The sequence below is a fragment of the Falco cherrug genome, chromosome 12 (genome assembly GCF_023634085.1).
Source record: "Falco cherrug isolate bFalChe1 chromosome 12, bFalChe1.pri, whole genome shotgun sequence".
Lineage (NCBI taxonomy): Eukaryota > Metazoa > Chordata > Aves > Falconiformes > Falconidae > Falco > Falco cherrug.
In genome coordinates, this window is record NC_073708.1 from 22,741,078 (window position 1) to 22,758,017 (window position 16,940).

The window sequence follows — 16,940 nt, forward strand, 5'->3', positions numbered from 1 at the left end:
AACAGCTTATTCCTCTGCTCCTATGCAGGTGGGTCTCAGCTGGAGGTGAAACTAGTACTGCTTTGGAAGCATAACATGAGGATAGAGTACTTAGCTGTGACACCCTGGCCCCTGGACCCATCGAAGCGCAGCACATGGGTGGAAGTGACGATGGAGGGAAGCTATGACATCTTGCATGACATCAGTTGCACCATGAGGAAGCCTATCACCAGTCTGTACCGCACTACAGTCATCCGGCGCTTCTGGAACACCTTGCAGAGGTGAGCTGGACCATCCCTAGCAGTTCCCAGTGTCTGATGTAACCAAGAAATTCCTTCCTTGGTGTGCTGGGGCATGGGTTATGCAGGTGGCCATCCCAATCCAGGGTCCCAGAGGAACATGCTCTGAAGAAGAGGCGTAGCTGGTGACAAGCTTGCCTTCTAGCCGAGGAAAAGACTTGAACCAGCCTGTGACCTAATTTGTAAGATTGCTTCGTGGTGAATGTATTGATGCCCTGAGTCCTGATCCTGTGATGCAAACCTTAACTCTGACTGCCATCCCATGGAGGTGGTATGTTCTTACAGCACAGCCTTGCCGCTCTGCTGTGTGGTCACACTAGGAGCAACACCTCATGTTTCTAGGCCTGAAGGGCCTGTGGGTTATAGTCATTTCCTGGCTATTCAGCAGATGCCTTCTCTAGCACTTCATTCGCAACTCTGATCATCCTCTTTACGTATTAGGCTGTTGCATTTGAACTCCCGTAACATGCTCTTTGCAATCAGGCATTGAATTCCAGCATTGCCCTAGAAAGCTATATCAGTGTAGATGTGCTCCCAGTAGACAGGGAGTGCTGTGTGTGCAGGCACTGGGCTGGCTGGAGCAGTAGTGGGGAGAGTGTGGGCTTTTGTGGCTGACTGCCTCTTCTCTTTCAGCATCAACCAGACAGATCAGATGTTGGTTCATCTGCAGTCTTTCGACACAGTCCCAGAACATTTTACCATTCCTGAGAGCACCAAGAACGGGGTGCCCCTCTTCTACATCCCCCCAGGCTCCACCACTCCGGTATGTTCCCATTTAATGTGGCATGGGTTGTCCCTCCTGCCTATTCTGTCTTGCAGCAGGCGTTGCTGAGTCCCAACAGGCAATCAGAATCTTTTGTAACTCTCAGGCTTTATCTGTTGCACTTTGTCCTGCTCTGTAACAGAGTTCAGGTGCAATGCAATGCCTGTGAACATCCCATCCCATACTTTTCCCCTCTGAGACATCACCCTTTGTCCTTATTGCTGCAGCTACACCTCTAAGCCCCACAGCAAGTCTCCTAATTGTTCTGTGAAGCCTCCTGTAGTGATGTTACGTGTGAGACCAATGGGGAGGCTGACACATTTATTTTTGCCATGTTTTCTCAGTGGTTACCCCATATATATGGAGTTGCTGCTGGCAGTCTTGTGCCCTGGTGACATAGCTCAGCATTGTCAGTTGAAGATACAGGATGTGTTGAATAGTTATAGTTTCATAGGTTTATTGCTCTGAGCACTCATGTGGAAGGTGCAAGAGAGATACTTGTCATCTGCACAGTAGAAACTGAACAAAATATGAGCTAATGGTTTCCACTGCAAAATTCAAACTCATTGAAGCTCACTGAGCAGAAGTGTTAACATATTATCTATTCCCTGCTAGCAATGTCCTTGGCACTGGTAGGAGATGACTAGCAGATATCAAAGCTAGGGGAGCTTTAATTTAAGAGAACTATCCCTTTAATTTTATTACTTAAGCCTTTTGCTTTATTAGTAAATTTTCACTGTGTAAGGTTATATATCCCTCTTTATATCTGGAGCATCCCACTTTATGGCTAACCAACACTTAATTTCTGTGTCAGCAGAGTGGCTATAGTTGGTGGGGTCAGTGTTACCATACAAACATGTTAGAGTTGCCCAGTGCCACCTACTGCTGGTACCGTATTTGAGCACTCTCAGACGAGTTATCTCAGTGTCTAATTGCTCTGCTGACACAAGCCATACATCCCCCTCTCAACACCACTACATATGCCATCTTTTCCATGGTTGATTTACTTGATGATAAGTAGTTCAATTCCTAATTAACTTGACATTTCAGGAACCTGATCTATTTTTTCTTACATTGTACTGTGTGTTTCAATGTGAACGCACTTAGTTATTCTGCTGAGAGGCAGTTACTGAAAGCTGGGGATGCAGCTAACCTTCTAAGCCTCTACAGCTCAGCTGCTAGAGAAATTCCAGCTCGCTCTGGTTGGAACCAGACCGGTTCTTGCTGAATATTGCCCTGTCATTTTCCCAGGTACTATCCCTGCAGCACAGTGGGTCTGACTCAAGCCATTCCCAGTTTGCCTCTTACTGGAAGCCTATCCTTTCTATGGATGCCAACTTCTGGCAGAGGTGGCTGCACATGCATCGTATAGTCCTCCTCCTGGAGCATGACACGTATGTAACTTGGCTGAGCTCACGTGCACGGTGTGGGCCAGCCTGGGGAAGTGGGGCATCCAGCTCAGTCCAGCTGCAGAGCTGCAGCTGTCTTGCAGGTGCCTATGCCCAAGGAAGGGCCTTGCTAGTGCGACCTGGTGGATGGTGGAGGCTCATTTATCTGAGGGACTATGGGTTGGGAAGTCAACTTGTCAAGAGGAGGGCTGTTCTCAGGAGCATAAAATGTTTCTCAAGTCCCTTTTGGGTCTGGATTTCCTGCATGCAGGGGCTGTGGACCATCCAGTTGGAGCTATCCCGCATGTTTTTGCTTGCTGCTGGGAAACACCTTGCCTGAAGGCATTGCTTTCCTGAGGCTGGTCCTAGTCGCAGAGTTGTGTGAATAATAGCCATATATTGCATGGAAGGGGATAGAAACAGTATGAGGGTGTGCTCTGCGCAAGGTGGAGAGCGGGATCCCTCTGCGCTCGGGGAGTGTGTGGCTCTGGCCCAGAGGCACAGGTAGGGGGGTGCCTGGTTATTGGCTGCTGTGGAGGAGTAAGGCTGGTGTACCAGTCAGAGGGTGGGTTGGAATGGATGTAGCAAAGTCTCTCTGGGATTTGGGGGAAGAAGAGAAACTATGGTTCTGAAGTGGCTTTCTGCCACACCCTGCAGGCCTGTGCCCAAGCACCTGCACACACCGGGCAACAACGGCCGCTACAGCACCATCCAGTGCCGCATCTCTCACTCGGCGCTCACCTCCCTGCTGCGGGACTGGAGCAGCTTCGTGCTGGTGGAGAGCTACTCCTACGTCAAACTGATACAGGGGTGAGTGGCTCTGAAGCAGTCTGGTGTGGGGAACTGGGCATAGGGCCAGACCAAAGATCCAGTTAGAGCAGTATGCTGTGATGGGCCAGAAGCAGATGTCTAGAGGAGAGGATAAGAGCGAGATAAGCAGGTATGAAACCCTGTGTATTCTGAATTGCTGCCACCGTGTTCCAGGTACAGCCCAGAGGGAGAGGGAAACCACCTGGGGGGTTCTGCATGCTACAACCAATGTGTGTTGCTGCCAAGTTGTGTGGGCTGTTGATCTCTGAAAAGCAGGCCTCACCTTGGTCTGACGTGACTGAGCAGCAAGATCTGTGCTATTTCAGCCCTGTCTTAATCCCTCCTCCCTAGTTCTGAGGATCCCACGCCTTCCTCGTTTTATGTGGTGCGGATCATCTCCAAAGCTCCCTGCATGGTTCTCCGGCTGGGATTCCCTATTGGCACACCAGCACAGGCCAGGAACAAGGTGAGAGCTGGTTGGCTGCTTCCTGGGTTAGGAGCAGAGCAAGAAGTTCTGGATGTGGAAGTGGGGTAGATCACAGGTGACACTGTGAGCAGGTATCCTCTAATAACTAACTGCTAGGTTAAGGCTTAAATGGGTGTGAATTTACTGTAACAGAAAGGGACAATTTGGACAGAGCTTTCTGTGTTAAGTCTATGAAAGATCTAAACCGAAAACCTCGAAGAATAGTTGGTCACATGAATATTTTTCCCACTGCTTAATTTAACTGTGGGACTTGAAATGACTCGAAGGTTACCTAGTCTGCCTGTGTGACCAAAGCACAATCAATACCCTGTCAGGAGCAGCAAGTACTTGTCTGACTCATCTGTAAAGACCTCTGTGATGGATGTACTGCATGTTCCCTAGGCTATCAGCTTCAGTAGGTGGTGAATTGCACATGTATATTATATTATTTGGGCAAGGAAGAGTTATTAAATGCAAACAATGCCCCACATGAGCAGTACAGGGAAAGAATGTAATACCCAGACAATGATTTAAAGATCTGCAAGCCTGCTAGATAGGCTTTTATGTACCAAAAGAAATGGGCCGTGCTAGTCAGATTCAGAAGGTGGGGTTACTGTGTGGACTGTTTCTCCAGCTCTAATGGCTGAGACAAGTCGAAGCGTTCCTAGGTAAAACAGTAAGTACGAGGAAAATGTCCTGCTATTAAGTTGTGTGAACCTGTTGTTAGAAGCAAGAGGTTTATCGTTAAACCTGTTAAATTTGTCTTCATGAAAGCAATCTTTGTTTTGTCTCACTTAGCTTTAGTGTTAGATTAGTCTGAGGAGAAGCTGACAAACGTGGGAAGGACCATCTCTTTCAGAGATAATGAACCCAGATAACACTAAATGCTCTGGCACTCTGGAGGATCTGCCCTTTCATGTTTTAAGAGGATCCAGGCTTTGGGCACTGGTTGCTGGGCCAACACGTGGGCTGGTAATGCCAAGTGACAGGTTTTAGGAAGGAGTTCCCTCTGGCAGGTGTAAGTTAATACCTGTTTCACGAAGACGGTGTGAGACAGGCACCATACCCTGCAGCTCTGGGCAAGCTCCAGATGACTGCAGCAGGAGCTATATGTAGATCATAAATGGTATCAAATGGTACCATGCGCAATCTTTTTCTTTTCTTTTTTTTTTCTTTTTTTTTTTTTTTTTCTTTTTTGCCTGCCATAGGGCTGATTAGTTACCCGGTGTGGAGGATGGCAGTAGAACTTTTAAGTTCTACTTACTTACACCTGGTTTAAGGGGAAGGGTTTTTTGTGTTGAGTTACTCAAATTTCCAATGTTTAAGGGAAGGAAAGCACCTTGTACAGTCTGACTTTCAGAAGGCTTTTGGTGAGACTTGATACATGGCACAATGTAGAACTGGAGTAGGAATGGGGTGTCATAAAGCAGAAGCTGTCTTAGAGAACAAGGCAAGGATATTGAAAAAGTGCTCTGTTCTCATCAAAGCAGCAGCTGTTTGTGGTTTCCCTGCCCTTTGACCTGCTACCTACTTGCAGATGAGTTTCCCAATCTGTTTACTAGTCAAAGCTATTTGGTTTTGTCTGCCCTTCCATCCTGCGCGCTTTGTGGACACCTAGGCAGCACAACAGTGGCTAGAAGCCAGTATTAATAACTGCAAAACAGCAGACGTTGGGTTTGGGAGCTTTAACACCATCAGCAATTCTGCATTATCAGTATGAAACCATGAAGGAGACCCAAGTGGCATTGTAGTGCAGGAAGAGCTGTGCTTCACATTTGGATTTGGGGACACTCCTTTCCTTGAAAAAAACATAATAATGATGGGGAAAGTTGCTGAAATAATTAGTGTTGAGGAGGGAGATGGAGACTGCTGTTCTGTTGGCCTGCCATGGTAATGGAAATTAAAACGAGTTGAACAAAGATCATGAAAAGAAACCTAACCATGGAAATTTCAAAGAAACCCCTGGAGCACTGTGGGCATCAGGTGCTGGTGTGCTTAGAACCATATTCAGAGCTGCTAAAAGGAGTAATCAGGAAGTAGTTTTGCAAGTATCTTGGAAAAAATTAAGCTAAAAAATAACCTAAGCTCTTGAAACCTTTTACCATAGAGGTTTGACACATGAGCATGATAGCGGGGGAGCACATCAGCTGTGGGAACAGTCTTGCTCTGTCTTATATGTATTAGTTTACATTTACTGTAGGCTGTTGAGGAGAGGAGGAGGGGAGGAATGAGGGTGGGTGCTCAGACTGCTTCTGTGGAGGAGCTGGCATCCCGTTAATTTGTTTTTCGTCATGGTTATGGAAGACGATTTATTCAGCCTTGAAATCGTCTTTGGGGTTTTTTTTGATCTTTCTTTTGCTTTTAAAAATATTTGTAATTGTTAAAACATGGACCTAAGAACCTTGTGTCATCTTGATCTCAGTCTTGCTAGTGCCTAAGAAGTAAAATGACCTTTCACTCCTGCTCATCAGTATATTCAAGGAATGTTCTATTCCTTTTAGTCAGGCTCTTGTTCTGGAAGCTTATTTTGAATAGCTTATGTCTCCAGACAAAGGTGGTCATACTTACCTTTTGCTTTTGCCATGACAGATAGTGGAGGAGTTACGGGACCGAATCTTGCAGCTGCGCTTTCCCCACAGGGTCCAGAGCAAGGAGGCAACTCCAAAAGCAAAGAGGAAAATGTTTGGCAGTAGTTCTCCCTCCAAGTCTCCACCTGTGGCTGGGGCCCAGTCAGCCCTCTCAGACAGACCCTGCCTTGTTGTGCTGCACAAACCATTGGAGAAGCTACTCATCAGGTAGTGATGGAGATCCAGGCCATCAGCACAGCCTCCTTGCCCTGGGAAGTGGGAGAGAGGAGGGTCTGTGGACGGTGCTGCCAGTTGCAGGATGAGAGTGCTGTGAAGCTGGTGCTTGTTGGGATGGGTTTGGGTTGTGTGGCTGGGAATGGCACACAGCCATGTACACAGTGGCACACAGAATGTAGTCTGGGAGGGCTGTGACTTGCAGCGCGGAGCCTTGCTTGACCCGCAGATTTGTTACTCCTAACTAACGTGATGCAAAAGCAAATTTAGTTACTGCTGTCTGAGCAGGATCCTGTGCTGGACTAGCTATGTTTTGCTGCTGGAGGGCTCTGTCCTGAACCCAGCAAGTGGGCGGTGAATCCAGACAGCTCTGGCCCTGAGCAGAACGTTCTTTCCACCTCAGCAAGCCACACTTCTGCCCTCTTTTAGGTATGAGAAGCTGCCTTCTGACTATCGAGCCCCCTTCATCCTCAACCTGGAGCATCCCCCAGTGTCTGGCCCACTTACTATGGTGGCCAATCGTACTGCCTCTTCCACCCTGGCCTCTCTGTCCCGCTACTTCTATCACCAGCGTTGGATCTGGAGTGTCCAGTCAGGGCTGGCACCGGCCGTGCCCATCACCGCTGTAGCCCAGCTCCTTTCCACACTCACAGAGTAAGTTGCACACCTGAATGACAGTGCTTTCTCCAGCTAGTCCTGGGGGTGTGGAGGAAGCAGGGTCGATCTTATTATACACCTGAAGCTGCTGTGCAGAGGGTTTTGGTCCTGTGTACAGCATCTAGAGCTACTTGGACCAGTGCTTTACCCAGTTCTACAGGTGAGGAAAAGGAGAGTCCTGGAAGACATACAAAAGGGCAAGAGGTGTTACTGTGCCTGCAGTATGCTGATCTTCACACAGGCTGTCCTGTGCGAAGTGTCGCATCTCCCCATTCTCTGTGTGTAGCTTCTTTGGAAGGAAGGTGTTAGGGGGTGAAGGGTGTTGTCATTCTTGTGTTTGAGGCTTGCAGTATGGGTAGAGAAGTCCACTGTGTCTGACTGCCTCTCTGTTGCCAGGGTTCGTCTGTCAGAGGGTTTCCACTTTGCATCCAGCGGGGATGGAATTATCAACATGGTGCTGGAGCTGCCCATACAGGTGAGCCTGGTGCTGCAGCGTGGACGCAGTCCTTCGTTGCTTCTTCTGATGTGGATTCAACTTCCTGTGATGGGATTTCCCATTTGCCTCCAGAACACCCCCTTGATGTATACAGGGAGACCTGCCTCCTTCCTGGAAGTAAAGCAGCTTGTGTGTTGGTCATTTTCCTGTCATAATCTGCAGTTGGAGTGCTGCTTTGCTGGGGACAGTGCTGTGCTGGAGGAGTGAGGCTGGGACAGGCTTGCTTTCTCCACCACTGCTGGTGGAGCTGGGTGGTGGGGCTGTGTTGTACAGGGGGGCACTGAGTAGGTGTGGGCTGTTGCTGCTGGCCCGGCTTACGCAGTGTCTCCCCTCCAGATTGACGGCTCAAGTGAGAGCAGCAATGGCAAAGAGCAGCACACCTGTGTCGTCCAATACATCCTCTTCCCGCCCCACTCCACCTCCACCAAGGACAGGTGAGGCTGTTGCCCTGCTCCCAGGGAGGGCTGGCAGTGGAATTACAGCTCCAGACTTGCCCTTTGCAGGCAGTGTGGGAAGAAGTCCTTCATCATCTAGTACATACAACTGGCTGTCATGGATTGATGGCTAGTTAGCTGGGGCTTTATCTGCAAACCTAGGGTTTGTGTGGCTGCTCTCACAGCTCTGAGAGGAGCTGCAGTGGGCTGCTGGCTCTGTGCCATCTTGCAGGACTTATGTCTTTCTTCTAGCTTTTCCACAGATGATGACAACGATACAGAGGTAGAGGCCATCGAGGTGGACACAGAACTGAACCTGGTCACTGAGTGCTGGGTAGAGCCACAGAGCGGCCATGTCCACAGTACTGCTGAAAACTGGAAGCACCTCCATGGCTTGCCCTACCAGAAAATACCTAAAGCGGTGAGTCCCTGAAAGGGATAGGGGCATGGGCTCTTTTGTCGAGGTAGAAGAGGTTTATTGCAAGTGCACTGCAACACTGCAGGTGAATTACTGAGGGCCAGAAGAGATGGGAATGCTGTTAATGAGAGACTGAGATTTCTAAAAGAGGAACTGGGCTACTGCACAGAAAAGGTTTCTGGATTGCAAGGTAGTGGATGTAGTGCTGCTTTGGGATAGGTGGGAAAATACAAATTACTTTGTCAAGAGCCATTCCGTTGGAGGGGAGCAAACTGGACCAGAGCAGGGGTTGCAGGCAGTACTGCAAATGCACCTCTTGAACATGGTAAAAAGAGGCTAAAGGGCTGGTGGAGAAGGAGGGAGCAATGAGTGAGAATAGGGCAAGTCAGGGGATGAGATTTTGGGTGTTTCCTCTCCTTGCTTTTAGACTGTTTTTTCCTGCATTTGAGGTTAATAATCCTGCTGAATACAGCTGAGCCTTGACTGTTTATTGCAGCTCTATCCCCGGGACCTTGCGTGCATTGCCACCATGTTGACCTTTGAGTACATCAGCCAGTTGTGCCAGAACAAGGAGTGGGTCTGCCCTTCTTCAGACACCAAAGCTGCTGAAGGTGAGTCCAGCATGTATGTCCTAGCAGGTTTGATGGAGCAAGAGGCAGCTAGGCCCTGAATGTCTTGGGTCCCATTAAAGGTTTCTGGAAGGTGGAACAGGGAACAGGTATTTTGGAAATGACTTTCTAGACTTTGATGGCTGTGGGTCACTTTGTTGCACTTGTGCTAAGCTGCCAGAGAAATGCCTTCATCCTGGGAAGGCCAAAAAAGCATTGAGGCTTTCTGCCCAGGCTGGAGAAGTGACTAGGTGACCCTGCTTGAGCAGGGGGGTTGGACCAAATGACTTGCAGAGGTCCTTTACAACCTCATCCATTCTGTAATTCTGTGAGAGGGGCTGACTTCTGGAGCGCATGGAAGATAAGCTCACCTATACAGTGATGGGCAGGGTATGCCAGGGCAAATGGTTGTACAGCAGTTGTAAATGATGTGAAGGAAGAGCTTCTCTGTTCTCCGTTACAAGATACGGTTTCCAGAGCAGTTAGTGGGACACTTGCTTTCTGGTGGTCCTGTTCGTGTCTGGATCCTTTGTGAACGTGCCATTAGCCCACAAAGATAGGGAAGGGGACCTTAGGAGGTCTGGTCTGTCCCCTTGAGTATGTGGGAGTTCACCCTTGTCAGGCAGTCTGTTCTAGAAGCTCATTATTTTTTGCTTTCTTGTCACTAGTTCACCCTATCTTAGATCTTTTGTTTGCTTGCCTTGCAGTGAATAACACAGCAGATATTGGGTGGGTTTGAGGGAGCCAAGATCATCCCAAAGGCTGGGGACAGGACCTCAGGGAACCTTGTTGGCTCATATCACTGGCCCCGTGGGAAGGGCAGACGGCCAGGAAAACTCAGGGCCTGGTCCCTGAGGAAGAGGACTGGAAACAACTGCAGGGATGTGGAGACCCTGCCATATGGGAGATCTTTCCCAAGAGCAGGGGGGTCCTTGTCCCCAGCTATGCTGGTAATTCAGGCTGCCTCTGGCTCCCAGCACGGTTATTGCTCTCCAGCAGTGTTACCTGTGGTATTGATGTTCACTTCTTGTCCCCTGGCAACTCTGGACCTGAGCTGTGTAAGGCCTCATGGTGGCTCCCCATCCCTCCTTGTGTGAAGGGGGCAATAAGCCCAGGGAGCTCTTACAGCGAGGTATCTCTCTGTAGGTAGCTCACAACCTGCTGCAGCCTCCAGCAGACTTCGCCCTTTCACCACATTCATTCTTCGTATGCCTCTGCCCTCCCGAGCAGAGGGAGCTGGGCAGCGTTGCTGTGTACCTTCACTTGTGCTGCTTGCACTGTGTCTAGGGCTGGCACTATGCATGCAGAGACGGCCTGGGAGGCTGGGCTATGTGCTGTGCACAGGCATGCTACATTCCCAATTCTTGTTGCAGATCCAGACATGGGGGCTGGTTTTCGAGTGCACGAGATTCCGTTCCAGTTCAACCTCATGAAGCTGTTGCCTAGGTGCCAGCAGGTTGAAATGTTCTTCCTAATGCTGACAAAAGGTAGGTGCCTCTTTACCACCTGCCTCCTCTTGTCCTCCCTCCATGGCTATGGGCACCCTGTCCTGTGTTTGTCTCCCTGTGCAGCGGGCGTGTGAGAGCTGCCATGCCTCTTTCAGTAGCTCAGTGCTATTCTTCCCATCTCTGCCGCCCAGGGCTGTCCAGGCATATTGCTGTTTTTCTTGGGGTGATAGTTTTGGAAGAGTTGCTCGTGAAAATTTTAAACCCAAACTGTTACTCAGTGGTGGCGGTTTCTTGTCTGTAGTCCCAAACATCTCGAGAACAGTTACAGTAGCAGGGTGAGTCAGTGCAGGGTGGCTAATGGTGCTGGAACTCCAGGGCTTCCTCAACACCCTCCAAGTCAGCCTTGCAGAGGTGCTGGGGGAGACTCCTGGCTGTATAGAAGACTTTGCAAAGGGCTGTCTCCTGGGGGCCTGGGCAGGTGGTGGCTGTGGAGGTGCTGTCCCTGAAGCTGCCATGGTTCTGTTTTGGAGCAGAGAATGAGGAGGTGACCAAGGACTCTTCGTTTGTGCCCAATGAAATGCTACTAAACCTCTTCCATGGCTGCCTGCAGCATGACCTCAGTGACCGGGAGATCCCCATGGCTGATGCTGATCATGTGGCTTTCATGGAGCAGGTTCTGCAACGGGATCGTGATGGCCATCAACCCCCCTTCACACTCCCTGTTATCAGAGGTAAGGGCCAGGAGTGTGACAGTAGTGACACTGAGAGCTGGGGTGTTTCAGGAGCCTTGCTTTCAAGTCTCTTCCTCAGCTGGTGTTTCTCAGGTTCGTTTCTCTGTGCTCCCTTTCAGAAGAAACTCTGAAAGCCTCTGGGACCCTGGAGCAGCAGGATGCTTCTGCATCCTATCATCTTGTTGGCAGCAATGGCACCAGGGATATGACTGGCTCCACAAGTACTCTGCAGGTACTGCTACGATGCTGTCCTTCTCCTGAGCCCTCTCTGAAGGCAAGGCAGCAGCTGGTGAAGAGAAGGAGAGTTAGTAGAAGGCTTGAGGACAGATCAAAAGGCTGGTGTTTTCCCCATGCTTGGCAGCAGTTTAAGCTGTAGCCTGTGGTTGAAGCAAGCAGGAATCTGGTAGGGGTGTGTGTAGTTGCACTTGCCATGGGCCTAGCCTGTTGCAGCAGCACTGATGCTGTGCTGCATATTGCTCAGGAACCATGGGCAATCACTGCCTGGAGGTCAGAACCAGCCCCAGTAAAGCTGGCTAAGCATCTCCTGGCTATGTGTGCTGTGTGTGCTGTGTTTCCTGGAGCCAGGCTGCTCTGAGATTGCTGCAGGGGGTGGACAGGGTGATTTCAGTGCTGTGCTGACCAGCAGTCGTGGAGGAATTAGCTCTGTGTAGTTGTTACCTGCCTCAAGGTAGGCCCGTGCCACGTGCTGTGAGCTTATCCAGCTTCTGCTTTTTCGTCAGAGCCTTGGCAACACAGAGCTGCTTGAGGATGACGTGACCCTGAGTGACACAACAGGGCCCTTTCCCCCACAGTGGCGGTGTTATGCCAAGCTGGTCAACCCGCAGCACGTGTTCCTGACCTTTCTGCCAGCCACCTTCTCAGGTGAGGCCATCTGTTGTGGGGAGCAAGAGGAGGTAGCAGTCCCAAGCATCCCCTCAGGAAAACAGCAAAAGCAGAATCAGCTGTGGTAGGACAGAGGGAAAATTGAACAGCAGAGTAGACTGAGTCTTTTTGCACCATGTGGCCAGGAGCAGAGTGGTGCAAAGTGTTAAATGTCTTGCTCTTATTTTCTTGAGCGTGATGCTTCCCACATAGTGTTTTTAGGCAGGGGATGTGGCTTTGAGTTGTTTGCTGGCTGCAACCATTGGACTGTTTTCCCTGTAGGGCTGTTAATGAATGGAGCAAGGAGACTATTAATGGGATGGTCTGGGAGAGTCCCTGCTTCTGGCCATTGTCACTGGTCTGACTTCCACTGAGCTGCTGGTGAAGGCTGGTAGGCTCAACTGGAAGTACTCTCTGGAGCTGCTCCCACGCACAAAATCCCACACACGGCAGGGACATCTGCCCTCTAGGGAATGTAGGTGGAGGGGTTAAACTGTTCTCACTGGATAGAGGGTGATTTTATTTTATTTTCTTCCAGATGTACAGAAGCTGATGGCTTGTGGGTTGGACGGACCTCCAAAAGATGAGAGTCGATCTGGAGAGGATAACGTGGGACCTGTCTGTGCAGAGCGAGTCAGGGTTGAGGCTGAAGAAGGGGACACTGCAGTGCCGTTACCTACCCTCAGCATAACACCAGCCCATGGTACTGCCTGCAGGACAGCACCTTGCTGAAGTATTAGTATTAGTAGCCTTGCTATTCCCAGTCTCACAGCTGGGCGCTGCACGGAGTGGTTGGGTGCTGGCTGAGAATGGCCCCTGAGGTTTGAGTAGTGAGAAGCTTGTAAAACTGATACCTACCTGTGGCTGCTGCTGTGAGGGCTGTGACCTCTCAGACCAGGAATGAGAGGCACCTTGAAGGCCTTTATCTCAGGATTGTTTCTTTTGCAGAAGTGAGCCGTGACGCAGGGGAACAGGGTGGCCCCTCGCGGAGGGATGTGCATATCTCCTTCTGTCGCCAGAACTCGCAATCTGAGCTAGGCGAGTGCCGCCGATTTCGCTGCCCCATTTACATCTACAGCTGCTCTTTGGAATTGTTACGAGAGCAGCTTGTCAGCCCACGGGCACACCGTCCTCCCCGAGACATCTTTTTCAGGTAATACCATACTTGATTCCTAATCAGAAAACAGAGGACCTTTCTTGACAAGAGGCTGGCTGTAGCTGTGCTTTATTTTCTTGGGGGGGTTTTGCCTCTCTGCTTTATATCAGCCACTCCCTGTGCATGCCCTAGGGCCCTGCTTTACTGGTACCAGCGCCATTTGTAGTCTAAAATGTTTCATTGGTGCTGAAGGCCATGGTTCCTCTTTTCCAGGTCCCAGTCTCTGGAACGTCCTCCTACTGCTGCTTGGCTAGACCACAAGCATAAAGAGTTGGTGAGTTACTGCACGCTGCTGCAGGAGCACTCCCACCAGTGCTATGTGAAAGGTGAGGAGCAGAACAGTGGGAGCTGAGGCAGGGCTGGGGTTGGGGCTGGATCTGGGATCTTCTTGTGTGAAAGCAATGTCTCATTTTTCTAGTGAGCTTACACTGAGCAAAGGGAGGAGCTGTAGGACTTATCCTCCCACCAGGAGGGATTTAAAGATGCCTTGGTGCGTTCCCTATGGGCCTTGCATAGGCTGTTCCTGGACTTGGGGAGGGTACCTTCTGACATTTTCCTCTCACCTTCAGGGTGGCCGATCCCTAGGGCACTCTGGGATGACACAAACCTAGGCTAACCTGTAGGATTAGGCATCCTGGCTGAGTCTTGTCTCCCAGCACCTGCACTGGTTGCGAGTCTGTGTTGGAACTGGGTGAAAATCTATACGTGGCTATTCCCTGACTCCCATGGCCTTGCATCCTTGCAGTGGGGCACTCAAACACTGTGTTTGATCTGTAGGGCTGTTCAAGAGCCTTCAGCAGTCACACAGCATCAGCTCCCAGGACCTGCTCACAGCCATGGACTACTGTGAGGAGCTGCTCCAAGAGATTGATATCACCAACTTCCTGCTGACGGTGTGCAGCCATGTCCGCTCATTCCGAGAGAGCCACCAACATTTCTGTACACATTCCAAGACAGCCAGCTTCCAAGTGGGCAGCATAGAGCAAGAGGAGGAGCAGAGCTCTAGGGAACGGGGTGTCTTGGTCTCTGAATCAAGGTAGGGGCCCACCTTGGTCTTGCTTCTGTTCTAAGCATTGGGCCATGACAGATCTTTCTTCAAGCATCTTCTACTGCCTGCTAGAAGAAATGATGTAGGGCAGGTTCTAACAGAGCCATATGTAAGAACAGGTATTTCTGGTGGGATACCCAACGTGGTATGGTGTCCACCAGGGCCTTCTCTTTTTTATAATCTCTGGTGGCATCCATCCTTTTGCTTTCTCTTGTAATCTTAGCTCATTACTGTCCCATCTGTCCTGAGCTGGAGGGCAGTCTATCTCCAGGTAACCCTAAGACTGGACAAATTACACATCTGCTGCTGCTTGATTTGAGTTTGCTATTGACTCTGGTGAAAATGACAGGCTTGTTATCTTTTTCTAATGAAGGAAGTGTGATTTTTTTATATTAAAACTCTGGAAAAAATATCACAAGGGAGATAGCAAGGCAGAATCGGAATATGCTTGATGTTAACCTTCCGTCTTTCTAATCCTTAGGGTATTTATGAGGTTTGTATAGCTTCTGGAAACTTATGCAGGGGAAAAAGTACTCTACTGTGCCTTAGTGTCTGTCAAAGCAACACCCTCTTTACGTTTTTTGTCCTCTGTTTGCACTTGACTATCCTCAGTTCCTTTTATGTGAATTCACTAGCATTTGTTCGGAATCCCCAGTCCTATTTCTTCTTATACTGCAAGTCATTGGGATGAGACTGTGGTTTTGAAGACCAGTCAGTGTTTGGAAAGTGAGATGACTTCTTCAAGTGCTACTTTCCCAGAGAAGAACTGTGGGAACTTTTTTTTTTGTTTGTATGATTATGAATCACCTATCCCAATGCAGACTGTATAAACTTTACTGAAGGATGTACCGCTTGTGACACATTGCACCCAGATCTGCCATTTGTATTACTAATTCAAGTACCTGGGAGTACTTTGACTAACCAGCATCCCACTCCCCACATTGCTTTTTCTGAGTTTTAGGGACTGATTCTGTCATGGAGCTGCTGAGTAAGTATGGGCCTGAGCTCTCGCTGTGCTGCCAAGATACTAGGGGTGCTGGCGTGGTGGTATTTGCTGTGAGGTCCCCTGGACTGGGTGTTGGTAATTCAAATTGATCCAGGCCTGTCCCTACACTCAGCCACATGTCTCTGTTTCCCAGGGTGGATGTGTAGTGTGGTGTAGAGTACCTGGCAGTGGGATCAGCATGGTTAAACTACCTCAGGTCTGGCTTCAGACAGCCTGAGCACTTATGTGGGTTAGTGGGTGGCAGGAGGATTTCTGCAGCTGTAGGGGTGGGGGCCGTGTAAGTCACGTTGTGTTTACGCAGATGAGGTGTGGGGAACTGTGAGGTGGGATGCTTGCAGGGTAGATAATACGTATAACTAATCTTGTTTCTTGATTTGCCTGTCTGATCTGTCCACAATCCTGTCAGTGCGGAAATGGAAGACTACAGCGAGCAGGACTCCCATAACATTGCTAGCCCCACAGAGGAGCCAAAGAGCAGTGTAGGTACTAGCTGCTGTTCAGAGTTTCCCCTCTCCCTGCTGGAAATTGGACAGCCCTGCCAGGCGCACCCTGACCTGCATAAAATTATCCAGGTGAGGAATGTGGATGCTCAGCTTTGCTCCCGCAGGAGGGTGGAGTGGAATGTCTGCTTCACATTTGGCATTTCTCTTTTAGGAAAAATTCCTGGAAATTGGAAGCTTACATTTCAAGCCGGTGCCATCAAATCCTCACTATTTCTTCTATTGCCCACCCTCAGCCAAGAAAGAGGTAGGCATGGTGCTGCCTTGGCAGGCACCTAGTCCTTGTGGGGGGAAGTAGCTTTACTTGGTGTCAGTAGCTTTACTTGGGGCTGGCAGGTGCATGGGTAGACTGAGCCCCTGGGGGCCCCATCAACAGCCTGCTGCACTGCCTGGCATGGTTCTAGTATCTGCCCTTCCTCTCTTTGTCTCAGGAGGAGGCATCTCGGGATCAGGCAGACAGGAAAGGCAGTGAGGACATGGAGGGATCAGAGGCAGAACTGGCAGCTGAGGAAGGTAATATTTGCTTACTCTGTCCTGGAGAAGAAAACGTCTGTAACCTTGCTGTGGTGATGCCTTTCAGAGTTTGGCTGTGTCTGGTGGGGTCCCTGGGTATGTGGGCCTGGTTTGCTAACAGGGGACTGTTATCAACAGGAACTGTGTCAGGGTGCTGCATCGCCACAGAGAGTGACCCAGAGCTGGAGGTGGAGTACCGTGAGAAGCTGGAGCATGAGTTCCCAGACACAGATTCCCTCTCAGACTCCAACACAGTGAATCAGGATGATGACTCCTTTAGCGTTTTGGGAGGGGACTCACTCAATGAGCAGGAGCTCCTGGAGCAGGAGATGCCCCCGCTCTTTGTGCACCTTACCTGCTCAGTGAAGCTACGTAGCCAGCATAGCTCCATGCCCGTGCAGTCGTTGCCAACTTGTCTAGGTAAGAGCAAGCCTTGCTGTGAGGTTAAAGGGCAGTAGAGCTTTTGTCAGGCCCCTGCTGGGTGAGCAGCCCCTGGAACAAACATGCTGTATCCTAAACAGCAGTCCCTCAGGACCA

At 49.9% G+C, this 16,940-nt stretch overlaps 1 protein-coding gene across 14 annotated transcripts in view; it reads left to right on the forward strand.

Annotated features, from left to right (window-relative positions):
- Positions 1 to 16,940, forward strand: part of SZT2 (SZT2 subunit of KICSTOR complex) — a 60,605-nt gene that overhangs the window by 14,227 nt on the left and 29,438 nt on the right. For 13 of the 14 annotated variants that reach the window (XR_008734678.1, XR_008734677.1, XM_055724288.1 and 10 more), the window contains exons 10-32: positions 29 to 260; positions 912 to 1,041; positions 2,293 to 2,435; positions 3,087 to 3,239; positions 3,591 to 3,705; positions 6,295 to 6,500; positions 6,936 to 7,160; positions 7,560 to 7,638; positions 7,996 to 8,093; positions 8,346 to 8,514; positions 9,008 to 9,122; positions 10,493 to 10,606; positions 11,101 to 11,298; positions 11,418 to 11,530; positions 12,039 to 12,180; positions 12,719 to 12,883; positions 13,129 to 13,333; positions 13,550 to 13,662; positions 14,114 to 14,372; positions 15,797 to 15,962; positions 16,045 to 16,137; positions 16,322 to 16,403; positions 16,542 to 16,823. Coding sequence is in view for 12 of the 14 variants with exons in the window: in XM_055724288.1 (XP_055580263.1) it covers positions 29 to 260; positions 912 to 1,041; positions 2,293 to 2,435; positions 3,087 to 3,239; positions 3,591 to 3,705; positions 6,295 to 6,500; positions 6,936 to 7,160; positions 7,560 to 7,638; positions 7,996 to 8,093; positions 8,346 to 8,514; positions 9,008 to 9,122; positions 10,493 to 10,606; positions 11,101 to 11,298; positions 11,418 to 11,530; positions 12,039 to 12,180; positions 12,719 to 12,883; positions 13,129 to 13,333; positions 13,550 to 13,662; positions 14,114 to 14,372; positions 15,797 to 15,962; positions 16,045 to 16,137; positions 16,322 to 16,403; positions 16,542 to 16,823 (3,597 nt within the window). In the remaining 2 variants the exon portion in view is untranslated. Of the gene's footprint in view, positions 1 to 28; positions 261 to 911; positions 1,042 to 2,292; positions 2,436 to 3,086; positions 3,240 to 3,590; positions 3,706 to 6,294; positions 6,501 to 6,935; positions 7,161 to 7,559; positions 7,639 to 7,995; positions 8,094 to 8,345; positions 8,515 to 9,007; positions 9,123 to 10,492; positions 10,607 to 11,100; positions 11,299 to 11,417; positions 11,531 to 12,038; positions 12,181 to 12,718; positions 12,884 to 13,128; positions 13,334 to 13,549; positions 13,663 to 14,113; positions 14,373 to 15,796; positions 15,963 to 16,044; positions 16,138 to 16,321; positions 16,404 to 16,541; positions 16,824 to 16,940 lie in introns of those variants that run through there. The other variant, XM_055724289.1, reaches the window with a different exon arrangement.